The following is a 24,958-nucleotide window of genomic DNA, read 5'->3' on the forward strand; positions in this document are numbered from 1 at the left end:
GAGCCCACGGAGCACGGCCAGGGAGCACGGCCCAGAGTGCACCGCCCAGGGTGCACGGCGCAGGCCGCAGGGCCCGGGGCCCCGGCAGTGCTTCGCAACCCAGCGTGCACAGACAGGGGGACTTTCTGCTTTGCCAGTTTAGGATGGCAGGCCAGCTCCAACCAAGATGGAGTTACTGAGGGTCAGAGGGAGGTACGCTCCATTTCAGGCCCAATCCCGAGGCCTCAGGGGCGGGGCGGCTGGGTCTGGGAGGGCCCAGAGCCCGGAGCCCAGAGAGTGCCAGCCCACGGAGGCCCCCCTTCTTCCTCCTCTTCCCCTTCCCACGCGGCCCCGCCTTGGCAAGCTCAGTCCTGGACCTCCTCCTCCAGGAAGCCTTCGGGCCTGAGATCGCCGGCTCTCAGCTTGTTGGGAACCTAGGGCCGGGCTAGGGGGCCCCCGGCGGACAGAGCCTGGACCTGGGCCCTTGCTCCGGCCTCAGGCTCCGCCCCGCCTCTGCTGCCCTTTCCTGCTGCCTCCCTCCTCCCGTCGGACCTCCCGGTGAGTGTAGCTGGCTTCCCCGATGGGACCCCAGGCATCTGTTCTTCAACCTGGCTCCAATCCCCCCTCCACCCCAGGCAGCCACCCCCCATTCCTGCCTTCCCTTCCTGGAAGGCACCCTGCCTCCAGCTCCGCCCCCCCCTCCTGTCTTAGGCCCGTTCCCCCCCTTTGGTCCCGCCTCCAGCCTCCTCCCCTCTGTCCCGCCCTCTGCCAGCCTCCCGCCCCTCCTCCCAGAGTGCTCGCCTCCAGGCTCCCTGGCACCCCGCCTTCCCCTTTTGGCCTGCCCCCTGCTCCGCCCCCCAGGGTCCCGTCTTCGATCTCCTTGGTTCTGTTCTTCCCCCACCCCTAAGATTCCTTCTTTCAGCGGGCCACATCCCGTATTCAGCCCCTCTTCTCCGTAGCCATCCAGTCTCCTTCCTATCTTATCTTCCATCCCCCAGACACTTACCACCCCCAGGCCCCCAATATACTTGCCCTCATCCCAGCTACCCCCAAATCTAGACGGTCTGCTTAAAGCTATATTCAGATGTCCCCCTTTCAGCCCTCCATCCAAGCCCCCAAAGGCCTCTCTCCTTCAGTCTACCCTCCAACCCCCCCTAGACATCCCTCCTTTAGCACTGCCTCCCCCCCCCACTTCATCTGGGTCCTGTTTGGGTTCAAATATCCTCTCCCACTCGCTGGAGCCAGGGGTTATGCCTGCAGCCTGTCAAGCCTTCGACTCCCCTCCCCTGTGTCTTTGCCCCCCCTATTCTCTAGGCTGTTACAGTGTCCTAGTAGTCCTGGCTCCCATTTGTTCAGTCGTGTCTGACTCTTCATGAGCCACTGGACCCTACGGCCCATGGAGTTTTCTTGGCAAAGATACTGGAGAGGTTTGTTATTTCCTTCTCTGGTTGGATTAAAGCAAACAGAGGTTAAGTGACTTACCCAAGGTCACACAGCTAGTAAGTGTCTAAGGCCATATTTGAGCTCAAGCTCTCCATCCTCTGAGCCATCTAGCTGCCCCTCTGTCTCCCAGACCCATTCGCTATTTAGGCTTCCTGCCTTCTGTTACAGCCCACCCTCCCTCCCGAGCACTCAGGGTTTCTCTCCCACTATCCCCTTCACCTTGGATCCTATCCTAATCCTGGACTCCTTGCCCCAGATTCAGTAGTCTGAGCTTCCAGCCACTTTACTCCCAGAAGAAATATTGTTTCTAGCCCTCCGCTTTACCCTGTCCGTTTCCAAGCCTGTCAGCGCCATGGCCCTCCCCATCACCAGCCTTCCCTAGCATCCCTCCCTCTTGGATTAAAAAAAAAAGTGATGTGTTTAGACCGAGAGTTCTTAGCCTGGGGCAAATTTAAAAAAAATTTCCATAACTATATTTGAATATGACTGATTTCCTTTGTAATCCTTTATTTTATTTTATGCATTTAAGAATGTCATTCTGAAAAGGGGTCCCCTGTCCACAGACCTCACCAGACTCTCATAGGAATCCATGACTCAAATGGTTAAGAGCTCTTGGCTTTAGATACTCTATGTGCTTGGAGGTTGGGGGGGGAGGGGGTGGAAGGAGACTGGGAAGGGAGAGGGTGTGGATGGAAAGAGCTGATTCTGGATGCAGTGAGTACTCTGGCTTCTTTCATCCCATCTGGGCCTCCAAAGTCCTTCCTACTTCTTGGGTCTCCAAAGGAGAAAGCTGAGGAGATTGAAGCAAGGAAGGATGTCAAAAATTGTTTCTGTTCTGACCTTCTGTGTTTCCAGACCTGACCCTTACTTCTGTCTTCTTTTGGCTTGAGTCTCTCCCTATGACAAGGCCTGGAGCTCTTACTCTCTTTGGGACTTTCCTCTCTGTAGGTGCTTGTGAAGATGGCCAGCCTCCAGTCTGGGAAGGGAAGGGCAAGAGCTCTCCCCTTCAGGGATCCTTTTGCATCCCTAGCTCAGCCTGTGGAGGATCCAGGCCCGGCCCAAGAGGGAAGCCTGGAGCCAGAGCGAATGGCCCCTAGAACCCGAGAACTCCGTCCATGGTAAGTGCAGTCAGTCCACAGACGTGACAAACACCAGAAAATACCAAGAGAACAGCAGAACAAGATTCAATACAAAACCATCATTCATGGATTGTTTCTTTTTTAATAAATAAATCTAATACAGTAGTAGCTAGCTGTGGGACCCTGGCCAGGTCACTTCACCTCAGCCTAAATTTCTTCATTTGTAAAATAGGAATAGCGATAGTACCTGCCTCCCTGGGATATTGTGAAGATAGAGGGAAGGGATGCATCTGTTAAGCACTTGCTGTGTGCCAGGCACTGTGCTAAGTACTTTACAAATATTATCTTGTTAAAGATGAATAAAAGACAATATTTATAAAGTGCCTTGCAAACTATATAATTGCTAGCTATTAATAGTAGTAGTTGTTTTCTTTTTTTTTGCCCTTCCAACCAAAAGAGCTGTTGTGAATATTTCAGTACCTAGGGGTCCTTTCCCTCAGCTTTGATCTCTTCCTGTGAACAAACACATATTCAGCTCCCATCAGGGATGACCGAGTTCCAGAATCACAGCATCTCAGTGGTGAGGGGGGCCTCAGTAGTCATTTCTGTAACTCATGCCTGAATGAGAATGCCTTCTGCCACCCCTATGTCCTTCGTGGTATCCAATGAGGGGAACCCATTCTATTTTTTGACAACTCTGTTGGGTAGGACATTTTTCCTTCACTTGAGCCTAAATTTGTGTCTCTACCACTCCTCCCTATGCTCCTGGTTCTATGGCTCTGCCGAGAAGAACAAGTCCAAACTCTCCTCTCTGTGACTGTGCTTGAGACATTGAAATTCAGCTAACATTTCATGTCCTGCCAAAGTCTTTTCTCCTTCCAGCAGTTCTTAATGGCCCCATCTCATGGCCCTTTACCATTGTGTTCATCCTCCTGGGGATGCTCTGGCCCTTCTCACTGGCCTTCCTAAAAGATACAGCCCAGAGTGAGACTTCAGAAGGGCCACTTCAGACCATGGCAACACACACAGAGTCTCAGGTCTTGGACCCTGAGCCTCTCACAGGGAGGCCTAAGATGGCATTCGCTTTCTGGGCGACTGTATCACACTGTTGACTTGTGTTGAGCTTGCGTCCATTTAGACCCCTAGATCTGTATCAGTTGAACTGTTGTCTAGCCAGCCTTCTTCTCTCTTGTACTTGTGAAGTGAGAGTTTTTTGAACCCTAGTGTTCAATTCTACTTTCATCTCTCTTAAATTTGACTTCAGTGGGTCAATGACAATCAATAAATATTCAAACAGCACCTACTGTGCACCAGGCACTGGGGACACAAATATAACAGTCACACTATGTCTGACACCAAGGAGCTTATATAACACCAGAAGGACTACACATGCCCACATGTAAGCACATAGGGCATATATCTCCTGTCCCTCTCCCAAGGAAAACACAGTGATTGAGGGGAGGGGGGTGCTAACAACTTGGGGAAAGGCCTATCAAAGTAGGGAACACGTAAACTGAACTTGAAAAAAACCAGGAATTCCAGAGGAGACACTAAGGAAGGGGAGAATGTCATAGCAAAGGACAGGGAGAGAGGGGACAGAATGATATTGGTAAGGATGCTGGTGACACTAGGGACTTAGAAGACATGAGGGGGAGTAACATGTAATGAGCATGGAAAGCTAAGAGGGCACAGGACAAGGAGAGGGTAAGACCAGACCAGAGCCTGGGACAGATAGAGCTGAGCTTGCTTCCAGGTGGGCTTCACCCTGGGTCACAGGAACTCCAGGGGGAGCCATAGAGTTGTCCAGCTTTTCTTTCCTCAAGTTGCCCACAGCTCCTTCTCAGCTGTGGCCCTGGGTCCTTACCTTTTCTGACAATGGCCTTGATATATACATCCAGAGAGTTTTCTAGTTAGACTTATGTTGGAAAATTCTCCAGCCTGCTCAAAAGAAGCAGCTGAAGACACCAGACCTTTCGAGGTTGTCCTCAAGTCAACAGATAGCTTCAGGAACATTCTGAGTTTTAGCATTTTTTTCTTCTTCTAGGCAATGGAGTTAAGTGACTTGCCTAGGGTCACGCAGCTAGTAAGTGTTAAGTATCTGAGGCCGAATTTGAATGCAGGTCCTCCTGACGGCAGGGCCGGTGCTCTATCCACTGCGCCACCTAGTTGCCCCATTTTAGCATTTCTAACATGAAATATACAGGACAATTCCATGCTCTTATTTTCAACCTCTGATTCCTGTCCTTGCTCCCATCTTCTCTTTTTGTTGTTATTAAGTCATGTCCAACACTTTGTGACTCCGTTTGGGGCTTTCTTGGCAGAGGTAGTGGAGTGGTTTGTTGTTTCCATCTCCAGCTCATTTTACAGATGAGGAAACTGAGGCAAACTGGGTTAAGTGACTTGCCCAGGGTCACATAACTAGTAAGTGTCTGAGGCCAGATTTGAACTCATGACTCCAGGCCTGATGTTCTGTGTCACCTAGCTGCCCTTTGAGGAAGGAAGGGTTAGACAATGTGTACTGCCCTATGACTCCACCTGGAATCCCCGTGTCTCTGGGATATAGTCCCTAGAAGCAAGCTCAGCCCTGTAAATTCTCAGGAAACCCTCAAAATAATGGAATTAGAATCTCCAGAGTGTTTCAGAAGAGAAATGATGGAATAAAATGAAATTATAGAAGAAACAGGCATGTGAAATATATTGAAAATTATAGCTTTAAGACATTAAATTTTAAATGGTGGCAAGTAAATTATTTTTACATACCTGACCAAGAATTGTTCCAAAGCTAATAGAGACTATGAAAAAGCAAATGGTCCATTTGGGGCTAAAAACTGTACAAGTGGAATTAATCAATAAGTATTTATTAAGTGCCTTCTATGTACCAGAACTGTGCTAAATAGACAAGTAAATAGACAAAATGAAACAATCCCTAGTTGTTGTGAGTTTACATTTTAACAAGAGACACCTCAAATATATAAATACCTAAGTATACAAAGTATATATCTATATCCATGTACACTTAAATATTGACAAAGTAGTTAAGTACAAGTTGCTGGAGGGAAGGTAGTAGTAGTTGGAGGTAGTAGGGATCAGAAAAGGCTTCATGTAGATGTCTGAGCTGCCTTTTAAAGGAAGACAGGAACTTTCTGAGTTGAATGTAAGAAGGCACATTGTAGGCACAGATGATAGTGGAGCAAAGGCCTTGACGTGGGAGATTTTGTGAGGAATGGAGAGGCGAGGGGGGCTGTATTATGGAGTACAGGATAGGAGTAATATCTAATGAGACTGGAATGGTAGCTTGGGCCCAGGTTGTGAAGGTCTTTAATAGTTAGGTAAAGAAGTTTCCTTTAAAAAAAAAGGAAAGATTCCGAAGCTAGGTGGTGCATCGAATGCAGTGCCCTGCCTGGAGTCAGGAAGACTTATTTTCCTGAGTTCAAAATGGGGCTTCAGACACTTACTGGCTGTGTGACCCTGGGCAGGTCACTTAACCCTGTTTGCCTCAGTTTCTTTGTCTATAAAGTGAGCTGGAGAAGGCAATGGAAAACCATTCCAGTGTCTTCACCAAGAAAACCCCACAAAGAATTGCACGACTGAAAAATAACTGAACGACAACAAAGGAGTTTCCGTGTTATCCTAGAGGCAATAGGAAACCACTGGAGATGGTCGCATGGTCCAATTTTATGGTCAGTTCCATGCTTAATGAAAATCACTTTGGTAGCCGTGTGCTGAAAAACTTAGAGTAGGGAAGAACCTGTTGCTATAATCTGGATGAGGGGTGAGAAGGGGCAGAACTAAGCCTGTATAGCCTTGTGAGTGGAGAGAAGGACTCTAGAGCAAGAAATGTTAGGAAGGTAGAAATATCAAGGTTCGGGATTCATTGATTGGATATGGGGGTGCAAGAGACGAAGGAATCGAGGAGCAGCTAGATGGTGCAGGGGATAGAGCACCAGCCCTGAAATCAGGAGGACCTGAGTTCAAATCCAGCCTCTGACCAAACACTTGACACTTCCTAGCTGTGTGACCCTGGGCAAGTCACTTAACCCCAGTTGCCTAAGGTGGGGGGGGAAAGAGATGAAGGAATCCAGGTTAATGCTGAGATTCTGAACCTAAATACAGAAAGTATGGCAGTTCCCTCAGCAGAAATAGCCCTGTTTGAATCTCTGGCCTCCTATGTTTCATTGATCCACTTTCATATTCTTTAAACCAGTACCAAGTGATTTTAATGACTGCTGATTCATCATATAGTTTGGGGCAAGCAGTTCTATTCCTTTTCATTCCTGCCTTTTTCTCCCCATTATTTCTATGAATAGCATAGGCCTTTTGCTCTTCCAAATGAATTTTGTTGTTCTTTTTATCTAGCTCTGTAAAACATATCTTTGGTAATTTTCAATAGCATTAACTCAATTGACGTAGGCCATACAGTCATGTGTATCATATTGGCTCAGTCTAGCCATTAGTACGAAATACTTCTCCAGCAATTTAAGTTGTTCTCGAAGTCGCTAACCATCTTGTACTTCGGAAGCCACTTTCCAATTGTTAACATTTTATAATTGTGTATCAGACCAAAAGTCGATAGCATATTCCATAATAGATTGAAAATGAACACATGACTTGAATATTAAAGATTAGGCCGTAAATTTAGAAGAGCCTAAGATCATACATTTTTCATAGCTACAGATAAGAGGTAAATTAGTAACCAGAAAAGTGAGAGGCAAGTATAGAAGATGCTTTTGAAAAAAACTAAATATCTCAGGTGAGAATGGAAGCTGAAATCTTCCCATGAGGTTTCTCAGATAAAGGTTTGGATTCCAAGAGATATTGACAACTAATAGTAATATTGAAGAACAAAAAACATTTTTCAATATATTTTAAAATTTTTATTTATTTGTAGTTTTTGACATTCACTTCCACAAGATTTTAAGTTCCAGATTTTCTCCCCATCTCATCCCTTCCCCCACCCCAAGATGGTATGCATTCTGAATACCCCTTCTCCTAATCTGCCCTCCCTTCTATGTCCCCCCTCCCCCTTCCCTTATCCCCTTCAATTTTCCTTTAAGGCAGGATAGATTTCTGTACTGCATTGCCTGCGTATCTTATTTCTCAGCTGCATGTGAAAACAATTTTTAACATTTGTTTTTAAAACTTTGGGTTCCAAATTTTCTCCCTTCCTCCCTCCCCACCCACCCTCATTGAGAAGGCAAGCAACTTGATACAGGTTATACATGTGTAGTCATGCAAAACACTTCCATAGTAGTCATGTGGTGAAAAACTTAAGTATATTTCCCTTCATCCTATCCCACCCCCCATTTATTCTATTCTCTCTTTTGATCCTGTCCCTCCTTAGAAGTGTTTGCCTCTGATTACCCCCTCCTCCAATCTGCCCTCCTCTCTATCATCCCCCTGCTCTCTTGTCCCCTTCCTCGCCTATTTTCCTGTAAGGTAAGATAGATTTCCATACCCGATTGAGTGTGTATGTTATTCCCTCCTTAAGCCAAATCCAGTGAAAATAAGATTCACCCATTCCCTCTCACCTCCCTGCAATCCCCATCTGATCAGCCACTTGATTCTCCCTGAGTCTGTGGGCCGAGAGCTCCAGAAGCAGGCTGTGTCTTGGGGCTGCACAGTGACTGGGCATGGGACCTAGCTTCTCTCTCACCGCAGTCAGAGTTTTCCTAGTGACCTTCTAAGTCGTCTTTGGCATTTGTGGGTTGAGAAGTCTGGAAACCACCACAGCTGCCCATGATTCAGCCCCCCTGAGGCCTGCTCCAGGTTTGCTGAGGCCTGGTCTTTTTGCCTGAGTGCCCACACTAAACTGCACTTCTCTCCCAGCCTCACGAGATAGACCTTTCCAACCAACCATCCAGGTTGTCTTGGGCTGGAAATTTGTTTCACTCTGTCTTTTTGTGGGTTCTGCTGCTCTAGAATTTGTTTAGAGCTATTTTTTACAGGTGTTTGGAGGGGTTTGGGGGAGAGCTCAAGCAAGTCACTGCTTTTACTCCACCATCTTGGCTCTGCCCCTTCAATATATTTTTGATGAAACCATGTAGCAGACATTTCTTAAAAGAAAAATTGCCAACTATTAATAACCTAGTTGTTAATAACTTAAACAACCTACTAACTAACTAACAATAAAAAGAATGCTCTGGATCACGAATATGAAGAGAAATACAATGATCAAAAATGGGTCTAGTCAGTATTGGAGGCACTGGGGAAGGACAAGTACAGGAATTAATTATTGGTAGAGTTGTGACTGAGCACAGCCTTTCTGTGAAGCATTGTGGAATTATGCAAGTAAAGTGGCTAAAATGCCCCACCCTTTGAGCCAGAGCTTCAGCTGCTAGGCATGTATCCCAGGGAAGTCAGTTTCAAAATGTAAGGCTCATATATACCCAAATATTTTAGTTGCAAATTTAGTAGTAGCGAATAACAGAAGCAGAACAGATAACCTGTTGACTAGAGAATGGCTAAGGAAATTGTGGCGTAGGAATATAATAGAATATCATTGTGCTGCTGTAGGAAACAGTGAATACGATAAATATAGAGAAGCACGGAAGGACTTGTGTAACTGATGCAAAGTAAAGTAAGCAGATCCAAGCAAACATTATATACAACAACTACAGCAATGTAAATGGAAAGAGCAACCCCTCCCAAACAATTAAACTATTTCTCTTACAAAAAAAAAAAGACAACTTTGTTTAAAAGGATGGCTTTCTGGGAGGTGGGATATGCAATGATGCAGGGGGAAATCAAGGCAAGATACAATAAAAGGTACCAATAAAAATTATTTTTTAAAATAATTTTCTTCATATTTCTCCTATAGATAGGAAGCAAAGTATGTTGCTCTTTTTTTGTTCGTCCTGTCTTCATTAACCACAAGAAATATTTTTTGCAGAATAGATTTTTTTTCTTTACAGATTCTCACAACGTATTAATAGAATTTGTTTTACAAAGTTTTCTTTATAAAATAGCAGTACAGTTTTGATGAAGAAGGAGGTTTGTATCACCTAGTCTGCCCTGTCTTCTCTGTAGATCCTCACAAAACCTTAAAAATCACTGATAAAAGACACATCTTCTTTCTGTCTCCACAGGGACAAGCACTTCATAATAAGAGGTTTTTTCAACTGCCTTCCAAATGCCAGCACAAACTGCTCTTCTCGACATTCCATTTAGCTCCTAGAATGACGGTTGCTTTCAGATGTTGACTTATGAGCAGTGTGGCCTTTGGACAAGTCTGCTGCCTTCTTTGAATGAGTTTTCTCCTCTGTAAATTGACGGTGTTGAACTAGTCTGATTCCTGTGGCTTTTGTTTTTTAGAAATCTGTGACATTCAAGGATGTGGCTGTGGACTTCAGCCAGGAGGAGTGGGGCCTTCTTGACCCTTCTCAGAAGGAACTGTACAAGGATGTCATGCTAGAGATCTCTCAGAGCCTACTGTCCTTGGGTAAGAACAGCTCACCTTCTGAGCCCACTTGTGCCCTAACCATTTGGAATCTGGCATTGTAGGGCATACCTTTGCTCTCTCCCCTGCTGCCTATTGCACAGTATATCAGGCATTTATCCATCATTAGAAACCAGAGGATCCTCAGTTCTTTCCATCCAAGAGTCAGGGTCCCCGATGCTCCCTATTCTCACATAAAAGTCTTTGTGTTGTTTAACAGGAAGCTGGGGATTTGGTTTGTTGCTTTTCAGACTGTCTCAATGTTTCTAGGGAGTTTCAGGTTAAAGATGAAGTCAGAATTGAAGAATCTCAGACTTGGAAGTGGTCTGGGAGATTATCGAGTCTTACCTTTCCTCTGTCCCCTCCCCAACAATTTTTGCTTGAAGATCTCCTATGAAGGGAACTCTCTAGTTCCTAAGTCAGCCCCTGCCTTGCCTCATCATTGGGATGTCCTTCCTGTTACGGAGCCTACATTTGTAATGTTCTGCTCTGAATCCTACCCTCAGGGGCCTAGCAGAGAACGTCTGTCCCTATTTTTTCTAGACATTTCCCTTAAATTCCATTGCAGATGTTAGAAGTCATGGACATTTCTCGTGCTTTTAGGAGGGGCACTGGGCAAAGAGCTGGTTTTTGGATTCCAAATGGGTTTAATGAATTTTTCCCCCTCCTCTCCTGTAGCTCCCAGCAGCATACCTAAGGGGTTCTTGGCACCACCCTCCAGCCCTTCCCTGAATGTCCCCTTTCCCTGAAGAGCAACGCATTCTGAGGTTTTCTGTGTGCTCAGGCCTTCCTTATTTACCATGAGCAGGGCTTCCAGTTCCCAAAGCTGATCTGATCTCCCAGGTGGACCAAGCAGAAACACCGTGGATGCTGAAGCAAGTGGACACAAAGAACTCTGGTCTAGGTGAGTGAAGGAGATCAAGAGCTTCTGGCCTCCTGTCTGGGGAGGTCTTCATGTGGAAATGTTGAGTATGCTTGGGAATAATGGGCACAGCACATTCCTCAAAGCCCCCAAGGTCATTTGAGAAGGGCTGAGGCTTTCTGCTTTGAGCATTTTCGTAAATCCTTTGTATCAGCATGAGTTATTTTCCTCATTTCTTTTGTGGGATCTTTGCATTCTTTGAAAAAAGAATGATTCTCCATACATGACAGGAAGTTTTTTCTTTCCCTAACTTGGGGGTCTCTTTTGTCCCAGAAGTCATTCTTCTGAGTTACTTCCTCTCACTGGTCACTGAGTCAACATATTTCACTTCCTAATAGGTTAAAGCAATTCCCTAAGCCCTGAGAGGGGCATGAGACAGAGGAATTGTTCCCTAGCCTCCAGGATTTTTTGAGTCACCTTAGCAGGATGATATAGATAGCTGTGAATAAAGTCTGCCTCCTTCTATGAATGGGTTGCATTGATGGCAGTCTTTGAAGCAGACAGAAGGTCAATAAACAGGATACCAACTTTGATAAGGTGGAATTTCTTTTAAATACATGGGTTCAACAGATCACTGGTACAGTTACAGGCTGGGGACGTGCATCTAGACCAGGGGTGGGGAACCTGTGGCCTCGAGGCCACATGTGGCCTTTTATGTTCTCAAGTGTGGCTCTTTGACTGAATCCAAGTTTTACAGAACTTTCATTAAGGGGATTTGTTCCATGAAGTTTGGATTCAGTCAAAGGGCAGCACTTGAGGACCTAGAGGGCCACATGTGGCCTCAAGGCCGTAGGTTCTCCACCCCTGGTCTAGACCATAGTTCATGCAGAAAAGCCAGTGGAGTGAAAAATGAGATAGACAGTCCAGAAAACTGTCCTAAATTTAGGCTGCAGGGATAGAAACATAGTGTCCCTAACTGTATTGGGATCTGTTGTGATCTCACTGGAATGTCCATTTCTGGCCTTTGCATTTTATGAGGATATTGATATATTCAGATAAGAAAAATAGAGGATTGTCAGGTTTGGTGGGCTCTCCTTAACTCAGGGGAGGGAACCTCACCATACTGAGGTGAGGTCAGAGCCACTGAAGTGTAAATGGTAAAATGTTGAATCAATAAATGAAAGAGCATTTATTAAGCAAGGGTGAAATTATAAATTAAAAAGCAAGGTAGCTTTTGCTCTCAAGGAGCTCTTTTTCTAACAGGGAGACAAAATACAGAGTTTTTATAGCTTCAAGTCCAACGGAAAGGTCTCATGGCCCTTATGCAGAGGCAACGCATATTCTTTAATCTCATTTACGCTAATGAAATCCTATCCATTTATGATATGGAACTGTATGACAATGCCAAGAATTTTGATAGTGAGATCTTTCTTTTGTGGGTCTTTAGTAGTGGAGACTGCTGAGGGGGCAGGGATGCAGCCCCTGTAGAAGTAGTTTGCAATCTGCATCTCTCCAGGGGTTGCTTAATAAAGGTAGACTAAGGCACATACTCTGAGCAAGATACATTCATTAACAGTTATGGGTATATTTGTTAACAAAGCTGGTCAGACTGGCTGCCTCAGTAAAGCCAGTGACCCCAGTGAGGAGGGGACCCTCTTTATTGATCCCTGAGAAAGAAAGGGCCTTGGTAGCTGTGGAACATTGCTATTGGCTATTCTAAAAAAAAGTGGGCGGGCATTCAAGTGAGGCTAACTCCTCTCTGACAATTAAGGAATGCTGATTGTTTTATGGGATCCATCTGCATCTTGTAATCTTAGCTAGGGGATCAGAACTTCCAGACTTGCTGTCTCCTTAGGAGGGATAAAATCTCCCTTAATTTCACAAGGACTGGCAAGGACAGATGGCATCTCTTTTGGGCATGGTGCCATGTTAATTTGTGGGGCTTAAAGATAGCAAATCAATATCTGCTGGGGCTGAAGATATGGTAGATAACAACTTTTCTTTTTGTGTCTTCAAACTAACACGAAAGGGAAAGTGAAATTCCTGAACTCAACTCAAGGACATGGAAAGGTGGCTTTAGGCAGATACAGACTCAATTATGAAATTAATACGGCCTAAAATCAATTACATTATAGAATTAATCTAGTAGAAACTTTGATCTTTTCAGAATTGAATGAAGTATGCCCATGTTTCACTTAGGGTAGCAACTTTATAGGAACTGACCATGTGCTAGGGCCAAAAAACTTCTGCACAGAAAAGCAGACATGTAAAACACATCCATTACTGACAAGCAAAATTAAAATTATAATTAATAATCCTTTTGGTAGAAAAGATCATGCTCAAGTGGAGAGAGCTAGTTTGAGGCTGTAGAAGGGGCTCTGGACCAGCCATTATAGAATTGGAGTTGGAACACACCCCCTCCCCCAAGCAATGTGGCTTTGGTCCTCTCACTGAGTCCCTTTCCTGAGCTGTAAAGGGTAAAGAATGCCCTCTCTACCTATGTCACCTACTTGTTGGGAGGATCTAGTGTGAAACTGTGGGAAGCTCTTTGTAAAGAAAGTTCTTCTACAAGTGGGGGCTGATAGTATTTTGTTATTCTTGATCCTTCCATTTCAAGTTTGAAGGTTCTGCTTCTTGACATACTGAATGAATGAAGAGCCATTTATTAGCAACTTACTAAGTGCCCGGCACTGTACTGGAAATCCATGTAGAAAAGGTCAGACAGTCCCTCTTCCCAAGGAACTCATGCTCAAATTGGGGAAGATAACAGACAGCAGAATGTTCAGCTTCAGTGCAACAGAATGGCCCAGAAGTCCTAAATCCAGGTGAATAGCAACATCCTGGGTCCTTTGGTTATAGCCCCTATATGGCACCAGGTAGGTCAGATAATAGTTCCAGGTAATCTAGAGGGTATAAAGGTAAGGCAGAGATCTAGGAGACTTTAGGAGGCAGTGGCAAAGCAGATGGTGAGACTTCATGGTCCTCCATCTCTTGGAGAGGAATAAAGTTGATTGCTCCTATCTTATGCAAGCCATATTAGCAGTCAAGAAACTTTGATGGTTTCCAGGTGGCCAAGGGAAGGAATGAGGGGAGGGAAAGGGAGGAAGGCCCTCTGTAGTAGGTCCATGTCTGGCTGGCCTAGATGTGCTCTGGGCATTCAGGGGAGGCCAGGAGAGAGGAGGGTGAGGAGAAAGGGGGGGGGGGGGTGACTGAAGTGACACTAACTGTAAATTAGGTTTCTTTCTGCCAGTAGAAGTAATACAATATGTTTTTCTCTTTTTGTTTCTTTCAGATGGGGAGACCAAGCCTAAAACCAAGGAAACTACACAAAAGCGAAGCATTTCCTGTGATTTAAAATGGAGAGAAATCTGGGATTCTGATATCAGGTCAGGGAAGAAACAAGACAGCTGGGAGAGTCATTCAAAAAAACTAAAAATGAGCCTCAGGAAAACTCCCAGTGAAGGGAAAGGTGATGAACATAATACATTGGAGAGAAATTCTAATCAAGGGTCAGAGCTTCATCATGAACATGCTGAAAGTAGAAGGAGCTCCCGGCAATATTCAGACCTGTTTGAATGTAAGGAAATCACCTCAGGGAATGGATATTCCAAATATAGTGAATATGGGGAGAGCTTTAATGAGGAGATGGATCTTATCCAGCATCGTGGAGTAAAAGCTTTTCAAGGTGAACACCGTGAGACATCCTTGAGCGTGGGCCCAGATCTCATTAGTCATCAGAAGAGTAATATTGGAGAAATGCCTCATAAATACAATGAACACGGTACAACTTTCACCCATAATTCATCTCTCAGTCTACATCAGAGAGTTCCTGCAGGAAAGAAATCTTACGAATGTAATCAATGTGGGAAGACCTTTTTTCAGAACACAGATCTTAGTCAACATCAGAAAATTCACAGTGTAGAAAAGGCTTATAAATGTAATGAATGTGGGAAGGCTTTTAGCCAGAGTAGAGACCTTCATAGACATCAGAGGATTCATACTGGGGAAAAGCCCTATAAATGTAATGAGTGTGGGAAGGCCTTCAGTTATAGCTCCTCCCTTATTGCACATCAGAGAATTCATTCTGGAGAAAAACCTTATGAATGCAATCAATGTGGGAAGGCTTTTCGAAATCACTCCAACCTTGCCGTCCATCAGAGGATTCATACTGGAGAAAAGCCCTATAAGTGCAATGAATGTGGAAAAGCTTTTAGCCAGAGTAGAGATCTTCTTAGACATCAGAACATTCACACTGGAGAGAAGCCCTATAAATGTAATGAATGTGAGAAGGCCTTCAGCCAGAGTAGAGACCTTCTGAGACATCAGAATATTCATACTAGAGGGAAGCCTTATAAATGTAATGAATGTGACAAGTCCTTCAGCCAGAGTACATCCCTTCTTACACATCAGAGTATCCATGCTGGAGAAAGGCCCTATAAATGTAATGAATGTGGGAAGGCCTTTAGCCGAAGCTCAAACCTTAGAGTACATCAGAGGATTCACACTGGAGAGAAGCCTTATAAGTGCAATGAATGTGGGAAGGCCTTTATCCTGAAATCATCCCTTATTTTACACCAGAAGGTTCATACTGGAGAGAAAACTTCTAAATGTCATCCACGTGGAAAGGCTTTCAGACAGAATTTTCACTTTGCTGCACATCAGAGAATTCATACTGGAGAGAAGCCCTATAAATGTAATGGATGAAGGAAGGCCTTCATCTGCTGTTTGTATCTTCCTGGGTATGATCGAAATTGTATTGGAATTAATCTAATTGATGTGGGAAGGAAAGCCTTTAGCTGGAGCACAGACCTTCTAGGATATTGGAGAATTCATGTTGTAGGTAAAGCCATAGAAATGCGATGAATTTTTCTGTGAATGCCTTATGTCTGTCGTTTCTTACTACCCAGTAATATTCCAGGACATTAATAGACTATTCTTTCTTCTCTCATTCTCCAATTATTAGTGTCCTCTTTGTTTGCAGTTCTTTGCTATCACATGAAAAGTGCTGCTGTGAATATATTAATGTATAATGGACCTTTCCATCTGTCATTGACTTTTGGGGGATATAAGCCCAGTAGTAGAATTGGCTGACCAAAGGGTGTGGAGAGTTGTGACTTTTCTTGTATAATCCATTTGTACATTAAATAAAAAATGTTTTAAGGTTTGTTAGCTTGAACTTTAGAAACACCAACAAATAGAATACTTTCCATACACAAAGAAGTTTGTGCATGAAATGGCAAAACTCCATTAGATTCTGCATCTTTTATTTATTTTTTATAGCATATAATTAATTGCTCAGTATGTTGGCTCCAAAGCTCTCCCCCTTGTCTTTGTTCCCCTCAGAAACTTATTCTTGTTTGTTCTCTGGACTTACCCCCCCCCCCTCCCAAAACCACATTATCATCACTTATCACTCTGAAAAAATTTGAATCAGTATCATTAAACCTCTTCCTCAACCATCCTGCCACAAGCAAAAATTCTCCACGAGCTGCAGTTATGGACAAACCCCCTCCTGTTCTCATCAGAGTTTTATTTTCATGATAAATGACTGGTAGTCAGCACAGAAATCCATCTTCAGTTTATTGCGACATAAGATATACGATGTGAGTCTAAGTCTAATTTACATTACATTATTTTTCAATTTCTTGGCAGTATTGTCCAAAAAGGGAGTCCTCCCCCCAGGCATTTATATTCTTGAGTTTAGCAAACAGCTAACTCCTGGTTTTGCCTGTTTATTCTTGCTTGTTTCTTCAGTCTGTTCCCTGAATTCTATTTGAATTGATGCAGAGCAAAGTAAGCAGAAATTCTAAAACCTTATACAGTAATGATCACAGTGTAAGCTGGCAGATTGCTAACAGCAATGAGAGAAGTCTGAGTAACTGAGAAATCAGTGAAGTTCCCACAAGAAACAGTGAAAAGTATCTCTTTCCTTCCGGAAGGGTTGTAGGGGAGTTACCAAGACAGTGTAGTTGACATTATGAACAGGGTTATAGTACTGGAGGTTTTTGCTAAATTGTTTTTATCACATGAGAGAAACACACATTTAAATGCCTAGTACACGCCAGGCACTCTGCTAAGAGCTTTACAGAAATCTTATTTATTCCTCACAAGAACACTGGGAAGGAAGTACTATTATTATTATTCCTATTTTATAGTTGGGGAAACTGAGGCAAACAGAGGCTAAGTAGCTTGCCAGGGTCATTCAGCTAGTAAGTGTCTGAAGTCATATTTGAACTCACAACTTGCTGACTCCACGTTCAACACTCTATCAGTGGCCACTTTGTTTAATTATTTCAGTCGTGTCTGACTCTTCATGACCCCATTTTGAGGTTTTCTTGACAGATATACTAAAGTGGTTTGCCATTTCCTTCCCCAGCTCATTTTGTGGATGAGGAGACTGAGGCAGACAGGGTTAAGTGACTTACTCTGGGTCACACAGCTAGTAAGTATCTGAGGCCAGAGTTGAACTCAGGAAGATGAGTCTTCCTGACTCCATGCTGGGCACTCTATCCACTGTGCCGCCTAGCTGCCTAGAATTGAATTTGCAGAGAGGGCCGGTGTCTTTGTCAAATGGCTCATATAAAAACAAAATGCAACAATAAAACATTTTTTAAAAATATGAGGAGAGCAAGGAAAGCATCAAGTAAGGCGTTATATAGAAGCTGAAATGGGGTGAGTCTGGAAGGAAACTGGGAATTCTGAGAGATGGCAGCAAAAGGGAGCACCTTCCTTATTAAGTCCAAATGAATGGAGGCAGGAGAACTGACCAGGCCCAGAGAGCAATAACAGCCCCAAACACCCCCAGCTCCTAATGAAGAGTTTCCATTTGATCTTGGGGTAACAGGAAGCCATTGGCGTTTGCACTGGGAGGCAACAAGTTCCGATTTGTCCTTAGGAAAATTCCTATGGGAGTTGTGAGGAGGACGGTTTGGAGAGGGGAGAGACTGGAGAGTTAGAAGGCTCTTGGAATAATCCAGGTGAGAGGTAATGAAGCTTTCCAAAGGCATCACATAAGAAAGGCCTGTTACTCCATCATCTGTGTTAGTTAAGGCCAGACAGACATCCTCTTACACCGCATTAGTTAAATGAACCAACCAGTTATCTCAGAGGATCTGACAACCCCAGTGTTGCCTCTACCTCTCTTGGAACCCCTAATTTCACTAAAATCCCTTTCTGACCATGGGTTTTAAACATCTAGAATATTAAAATTTTTTAAACTTTTTTTTAGACAAATGCTAAAACTTAAATACATAATAAGAAAAGAAAAAGAAACATTGTAAACAAATATAAAATGAGAAAAAAAGTCATGTGCATAGCAAAACATAGGAGGGGATTCAATTATGTAATGATAACTTTTCATTTCAAGAAATCCTATATATTAAATACTGTTCATTATGTTGAAAGCTGTCCATCTTTTCTTTGCTTCTTTGTAGGTTTTCTTTTGTTTTCTGCTGTATACGTTTTACTTTGTTCTTTTTTCCCCCTCCCTCCCCCCTACCCACCACCCCAAGGCTACAGTTGAGCATTGGAGATATTTATATATAGGTATTGATATATACATACTTATACATATATACACATATATACATATGTTTTTTCCCTAAGAGATTCTACTCCTAATCTTTGTTTTTATGTTTGTACATATCTCTTTATTTTTCCTATCTCTCCTAACTCCTCTACTTTACTTCTGCCTGCTACCTTACCCTCCTATTAACCTACCCCCACTCCAGCAATTCCTCCCTTATCCTCTCATTCCCCTAAATCTAAACCCCTTGCTATATCCCCCTTTTAACTTATTCCCACACCCTTCCCTCTAAAGATCCCTCCTTTATCCTCTCCCCCTTCCTTATTCCCTTAGAGGTTTTACTTCTTAATTTAGAAAACTTTTATACTCTTTTAAATGTATATATTTTTTTCCTCAAACCCATTCCCAAAGAGTAGGTTTCTAGAACTAACAGCTCCCCTCCCCCATCTAATTCCTCTATATTGGTTCTTCCTTTCACACCTCATTTGTAAAAGGTAATTAGTCTTTTAGCTGTACTTGAATGGTTTTACTTTTTAAAGTCATATCATACTCAGGTCTACCCCAGTCTTCCTTATAAGTTACCCAATTACTGGTAACAATCTCAGACATAAGTTTTACATTTTTCATACGTAAAAGGTAAACATTCTATGCTTATTTAGTCATTGGTATGTACCTTATATTTCTCTTGGCTATTGTATGTTAAATCTTCTATTGAATTCAGGGTTTTTTTTGTTTGTTTTTTAACAAAAACCTGAAAGTCTGACAATTGACCAAATGTCAATTTTTTTTTTCATTCAGAATTATGCTTAGCTTTGCTGGGTATGATATTTTCGGCCAGAAGCCCAGTTCTTTTGCTCTTCAATATACAGAGCTCCAAGACCTGTGATCTTTTAGTGTCACCACTGCTAGGTCTTGTGTGATTCTAATTGTGGCATATAAATTGTTTTTTTTTTCTTTTTGCTAGTAATATTTTGTCCTTGATCTGGGGGTTTCAAAATTTGACTACAATATTCCTGTGAGTTTTCCTCATAGGATCTCTTTCAGGTGGTGATTGGTGGATTTTTTTTTCTATTTCTACTTTCCCCTCTTTTTCTAATGCTTTAGGACAATTTGCTTTAATTATTTCCTGTATTATTGTATCAAAATTCTTTTTTTTGATCAGAACCTTCAGGCAGTATAATTATTCTTATGTTTTCTCTTTTTGGATCTGTTCTCTAGATCTGTTGTTTTTCTTATGAGATGTTTCACATTCTCTTCTATTTTTTTTCTTTCTTTATATATTTTTTCTTTCTTCATCTTTTATAACTTTGCTGGCTTCCCCTTTCCCAATTCTAATTTCCAAGGTGTCATTTTCTTCCTTAAGATTCTGGATCTCCTTTTCTAATTGGTTGATTTTCTTTTAATAATCTTGCTTTTCTTGTATGATTCTTATTTTTCTTCTTAGTTTTTCCTCAGTCTCTCTCATTTGATTTTTAAAGTCTTTTTTAAGTTCTTCAATCAGTTCTTCTTGGGCAAGTGACCATCTGACATTACTCTTTGGGGTAGAAGAGGGTTTCTTTGCTTCAGTATCCTCCTCTGTAGACATGCCTCCATCTTCTCTGTTCCCATAGTAGCTCTCTATGGTTGAATTCTTTCTCCTTTGCCTGTGAGTTATTTTGTAATAGTTTAGTTTTTATAATCACTTCTATTCCTGGGGTATGGGGGATGGTGACTCTAATCCTCTTCAGTTCACCCTTCTGGCCTTGAACTCAAACGAAAGACCTCCAGCCTCCTGGAAGTGCCCACAGCAGAGGCATCCCTACCTCACTGCTTCCAGGCATTTGCTGCTTCCTTCTCGCCCGGGCTGTTCTCTGCAGCACAGCTGGGTCTGGTGTTCCTTGTCAGAAGAGGTTCCCTCGATCTTCTCCAGGTTGGGTGGCCAACTCCCCTCACTGTCAGGGGTGGGGAGTGGGGAGATGGGGGGGTAAAAGTTCCTGTGGCTGGGGCCAAGGCAGCCTCCTAAACCAGCTAACCCCAGGGCTTGCCCCTAGTCGTTGAAGCAGACCCTAGCCTGAAGATGTTTACTCTTCACCAGGAGGAAATCTTGTCCAGAAATTTTCTTCAGATCTTCTCCAATTCTGCCAGGAGGATCCCTCTTCGGCCCCTACTCTTATTTTTTTTCACTGCTCTATGTTCACCCAGAGGCACTATTTTATCTGTTTTGTGGAGGAAAATCCTGAGGGCTTGAAATTTTCTGACCTACTCCGCCATCTTCCCAGAATCCTCTCCTAAAACATTTTTATTTAAAGTTTTGAGTTCCAAGTTCTATCCCTTCCTCCTCTCCCCTTTCCCTGAGATGATAAGCAATCAGACATAGATTATTCATATGCAATTATGTAAAACATTTCCATGTTAGTCATTTTGTACAAGAAGATATAAATAAAAGGAAAAAAAGTGAAAGAAAGTGAAAAATAGCATAATTTAGTCTGTCTTCAAACAATACCAGTTCTTTCTTTGGAGGTGAATAGTATGCTTCTGCTCACAATATTTTTCAAAACCCAGTGGCATGAATTTGTGAACATAAAAGAATTCTCAAATTGCAAAACCAAATCATTGCTCTCAACCAATGATTTTCATGTATGAGTTGGGCTATACAGCAATGGAGGTTCCTTTTGACTCTTCCAACTTCATTGATTATGAGTCTGTTCAATGCACATCTAAGTTGGTTTATTATATCTAACACTCCATTCGCCTTTGCCAAGCTTCACCTTCAATGCTGACTGTATCCCAAAACCGCCTCAGAATATCATGCCCTCTACTTCTTGACTCTTCAATCTAGCCACCCTCTACTGGTTCCCTCCTACTGCCTTCAAACACAACCAAGTTTCTTCACCTTTAAAAAGTCTTGACAAGTCTATACCATTCCCTCAAGTTATCATCCCATTTCTATCCCCTGAAGTGAATCTCTTCGAAATTATAATAGTTAGGATTTGTATAGTGCTTTAAGGTTTGCGAAGCATTTTATACATATCTCATTTTATTATGTTCTCACAACAACCCTAAGAGGCAGATGCTGTTATTATCCCCATTTTACAGATAGGGAAACAAATCAAAAGGTTAAGTGACTTGCCTAGAGGCAGTCATATAGCTAAGAAGTTTCTGAGGCTGGATTTGAACTCAGGTCTTCCTGACTCCTGACTCAGACACTTACTAGCTGTAGGACACTGGGCAAGTCACTTAACCTCATTTGCCTCAGTTTCCTCATCTGCAAAATGAGCTGGAGAAGGAAATGGCAAACCACTCCAATATCTTTGCCAAGAAAAAAGCAAATGGGATTACCAACAGTCCAACAAGATTGAAATAAATGAACAACAACTGATTCCAAGTCCGGCACTCTACACTGCCACTTAGCTGGCCTGGAATCCAACAAACAAGGCACACTTATTAAGCAATTAACTATCTGCTGGGCATTGTGCTAAGTGTTACACTTAAGAGTCAAACTTCCAACACTTTGCAATCTGGCTTCCAACCTCAACATTCAGCAAAAACTGTTCTCTCCAAGGTTACCAACCTCTCTTCATTACAAAATCTGATGGTATTTTTTTTTTCAGTCTGTATCCTTCTTGACCTCCAGTGCATTTGATCCTTTTAACCACTCTCTGCTGGATACTTTTTTCAGGTAGGGCTTCTGAGACAATTTTCTCTCCTGCTTCTACTTTTGTGACTGCTTGTTTTTCATTGACTTTGCTGGCTTCATCATATCATACCCCCTACACATGAATGATTCCCCAAGGTACTGTTCTGGGGCCTCTTCACTTTTTACCGCTATAACCACCTCCAGCACCACCAGCACCACCAGCACCACCACCACCACTACTACTACTACTGCTACTACTACTACCACTACTACTACTACTACTACTACTTACTATAGCACCACTACAACCCCCCACTACTACTACTACTGTCATTGTTACTACTACTACTACTGACAGCTATTAGTGACTTCATCAGTTCCAGAGGGTTTGATTATCATCTCTATGCAGATGACCCATAGCTATACATCCATCCCTGATTTCTCTCTTGAACTTAAGTTCCCCAGCTGTACATATCCAATTAGATATCCCAGAGACATCTCCATCTCAACATGTTCCAGATTGAACTCATCTTTCCTCACAAACCCACCCTTCTTCTGGAAAATCATAAATCAAATGAATGAATAGCTCCACAAATCAAAAAATCCCTAGACTGCTAAGATGGAATTTTTAAATGCCTCAACTGATAAGATGGGAATGGAGAGTGGTTTGAGGGATAGGGATTTTCTATACCTAAGATATTTCAAGATGAGCATAAGATGCATCAAGGCAGTTGCCAGCATCATCATGAAAGAGGACGCTATTGCTCTTTTATGTCCAAACCCTCCAACCTTCATTAGAATGTCAACACTGATGGGAACTAATTCTGGTCTTTTCAAAATTCTAGCAAGATGCTGGAAACAATAAGGTGGAATTCATTATGTGCACACTTGGACCATCTGTTCAGAATATGCAGAGGCTTACAAGAGGAGAGAATCAAGAAATACACATGAACATAGGAGTCACATCTGAGCTGGATCCCAACCTGATTATGTTTGGGGACTCCCCAGTCCCACAAGAGTAGAAGGAGAGGTTGAGGCTGAAACTCAGAAGGAGGACATAAGTGTTCTCAGTGAATGAGTGGAAGGAGAGATGTGCTCAACGTGCAACCTATAGACTCCACCTCATTGATTGCCGACCATTCTTAGAAAGACCTAGCAGGCTTCCTCTGCGTATCATAACAAAACCTCAGAAATCATCTCAAAGAAGTGCTAGTTACTTGCATCATCACAGAAAGCAGCAGTCCTTATGTCTTGCCCATTTTGATAGTGCCTAAGAATAATGGAATATGAGTAGATTAATGATCTTTAAACATAGCACCACTACCATTACTACCATTTACTAACTAACTAATATTTGTATAGTGCCTAATATGTGCTGGGTACTTGCTAAGTGCTTTATATTTATCTCAGTTGATTCTACATGATAGCTTTGGGAGGTAGGTGCTCTTATTATTCTCATTTTATAGATTAAGAAACTGAGGCTTGCCTAGGGTCATACAGCTAAGTAAGTGTCTGGGGCTAGATTTGGACTCAGGTCTTACTGACTCCAGGCCCAGCACTTTATCCACTGCATAGGTACAGTATGCCATGGGTAAAAGATGCCTTGGGTCATTTGCTAGGAAGCCAGTGGTTTTCAGCCTTGGATGGGCATAGTTGATACCACCAGATTACTATGACTGAGAAGACAAGGAAAAAAATGCTTTCTGTGTACATTGGGATTTTATCAGTTTGAGTGCATGCCAAAAACATCTTAAGAGCAGTAGCCACTTTCCAAGGGCTGATGGAGAAAGTAGTTGGGGATATAAACTACCTGATGACATCACTGTCTGGGAGAAGGCATTGGAGGAGCATGTGGCGAGACTAATGGAAATGTTCGAGCAGCCGGAGGAAGTTGCTCTGAAGCCATCATTAACAAGTGTCAATTTTGGAGATCTTACAATAAGCATGGAGGCCACATCGTATCCCAACAAGGCACGAGCATTACCCAGAGAAGGTAGAAGCACTTCTTCTGTGGCCATGCCCGCAAAACTTTATTGGTTTAATAACTTTCCTCAGGTTTGGTGGCCATTGTAAGTTTTTGTTTTTGTTTTTTAAAAGAACTACTGCTCTTCAGGCAGATTTCAGAAAAACATGGAAAAACTTACATGAACTGATACAAAGTGAAGTAAGTAGAACCAGGAGAACATTTACACATTGATAACAATATTGTAGGATGATCTACTATGAATAATTTAGCTATTCTCAGCAATACAATGATCCAAGACAATTCCAAAGAACTCTGTCCACATCCAGAGAAAGAATTGGTAGAGTCTGAATACAGATCAAAGCATACTATTTTTTACTTTTTTCATGTGTTTTTTCCTTTTTGTCTGTTTCTTCTTTCACAACATGACTAATATGGAAATATTTCTTACATGATTGCTCATATATAACCTATATAAAATTGCTTACCATCTCAGGGAGGGAGAGATGAAGGAGGGAGGGAGAAAATTTGGAACTCAAAATTTAAAAAAATGAAAATTAAAAATTGCCTTTATATATAATTGGGAAAAATATTATGTTTAAAAAAGAACTATACTACTATTGCTAAACCATTGAAGGATTTCATTCACGTACATGTGATTGAAGAGACCCAAAACAAAAAAGGCAAAGAAAAACAAAATTGTCTCAAATCCTGCAAAGTCTTTTGGTGATAGTAGGCAAATGGGGAAAAGCCTTATCAATAGCCTACCCCTTATCAGTATTGCTTATTCAGAACCAAGCAAACTTCCTGTTTATCACATGAAGGAAAGGGTTGGAAGCTGTTGATGGTCATGAGAGGCCAACCGCACTCCCCATCAGAGGATTGACTGATGGTGAATCCTGTTGCCTCGTCTACAAGCTTTAATTTTTGGCTTTAAAGTGGACTTCCACTGAGAAGTTCAGGACACTATGGATATGGTGCAAAGTTCCAAGTGTGAACTCATATCCGTGTGTTGACATATTGTGAGCAGGGGCAGGTTGGATGCATTTGCCAGAG

At 42.6% G+C, this 24,958-nt stretch overlaps 1 protein-coding gene across 1 annotated transcript; it reads left to right on the forward strand.

The window, feature by feature from the left end:
* Positions 1 to 28: 28 nt before the first annotated feature.
* Positions 29 to 15,962, forward strand: LOC110220124 (uncharacterized). Its single transcript, XM_021004021.2, is given in 6 exon segments — positions 29 to 537; positions 2,371 to 2,515; positions 2,518 to 2,540; positions 9,813 to 9,939; positions 10,745 to 10,840; positions 14,091 to 15,962. Coding segments are annotated over 5 exon segments (1,791 nt in total). The 5' UTR covers positions 29 to 537; positions 2,371 to 2,382; the 3' UTR covers positions 15,503 to 15,962.
* Positions 15,963 to 24,958: the final 8,996 nt, after the last annotated feature.

This window comes from Phascolarctos cinereus, unplaced genomic scaffold (assembly GCF_003287225.1).
Source record: "Phascolarctos cinereus isolate Bilbo 61053 unplaced genomic scaffold, phaCin_HiC Scaffold_726;HRSCAF=1367, whole genome shotgun sequence".
NCBI classification, from domain to species: domain Eukaryota; kingdom Metazoa; phylum Chordata; class Mammalia; order Diprotodontia; family Phascolarctidae; genus Phascolarctos; species Phascolarctos cinereus.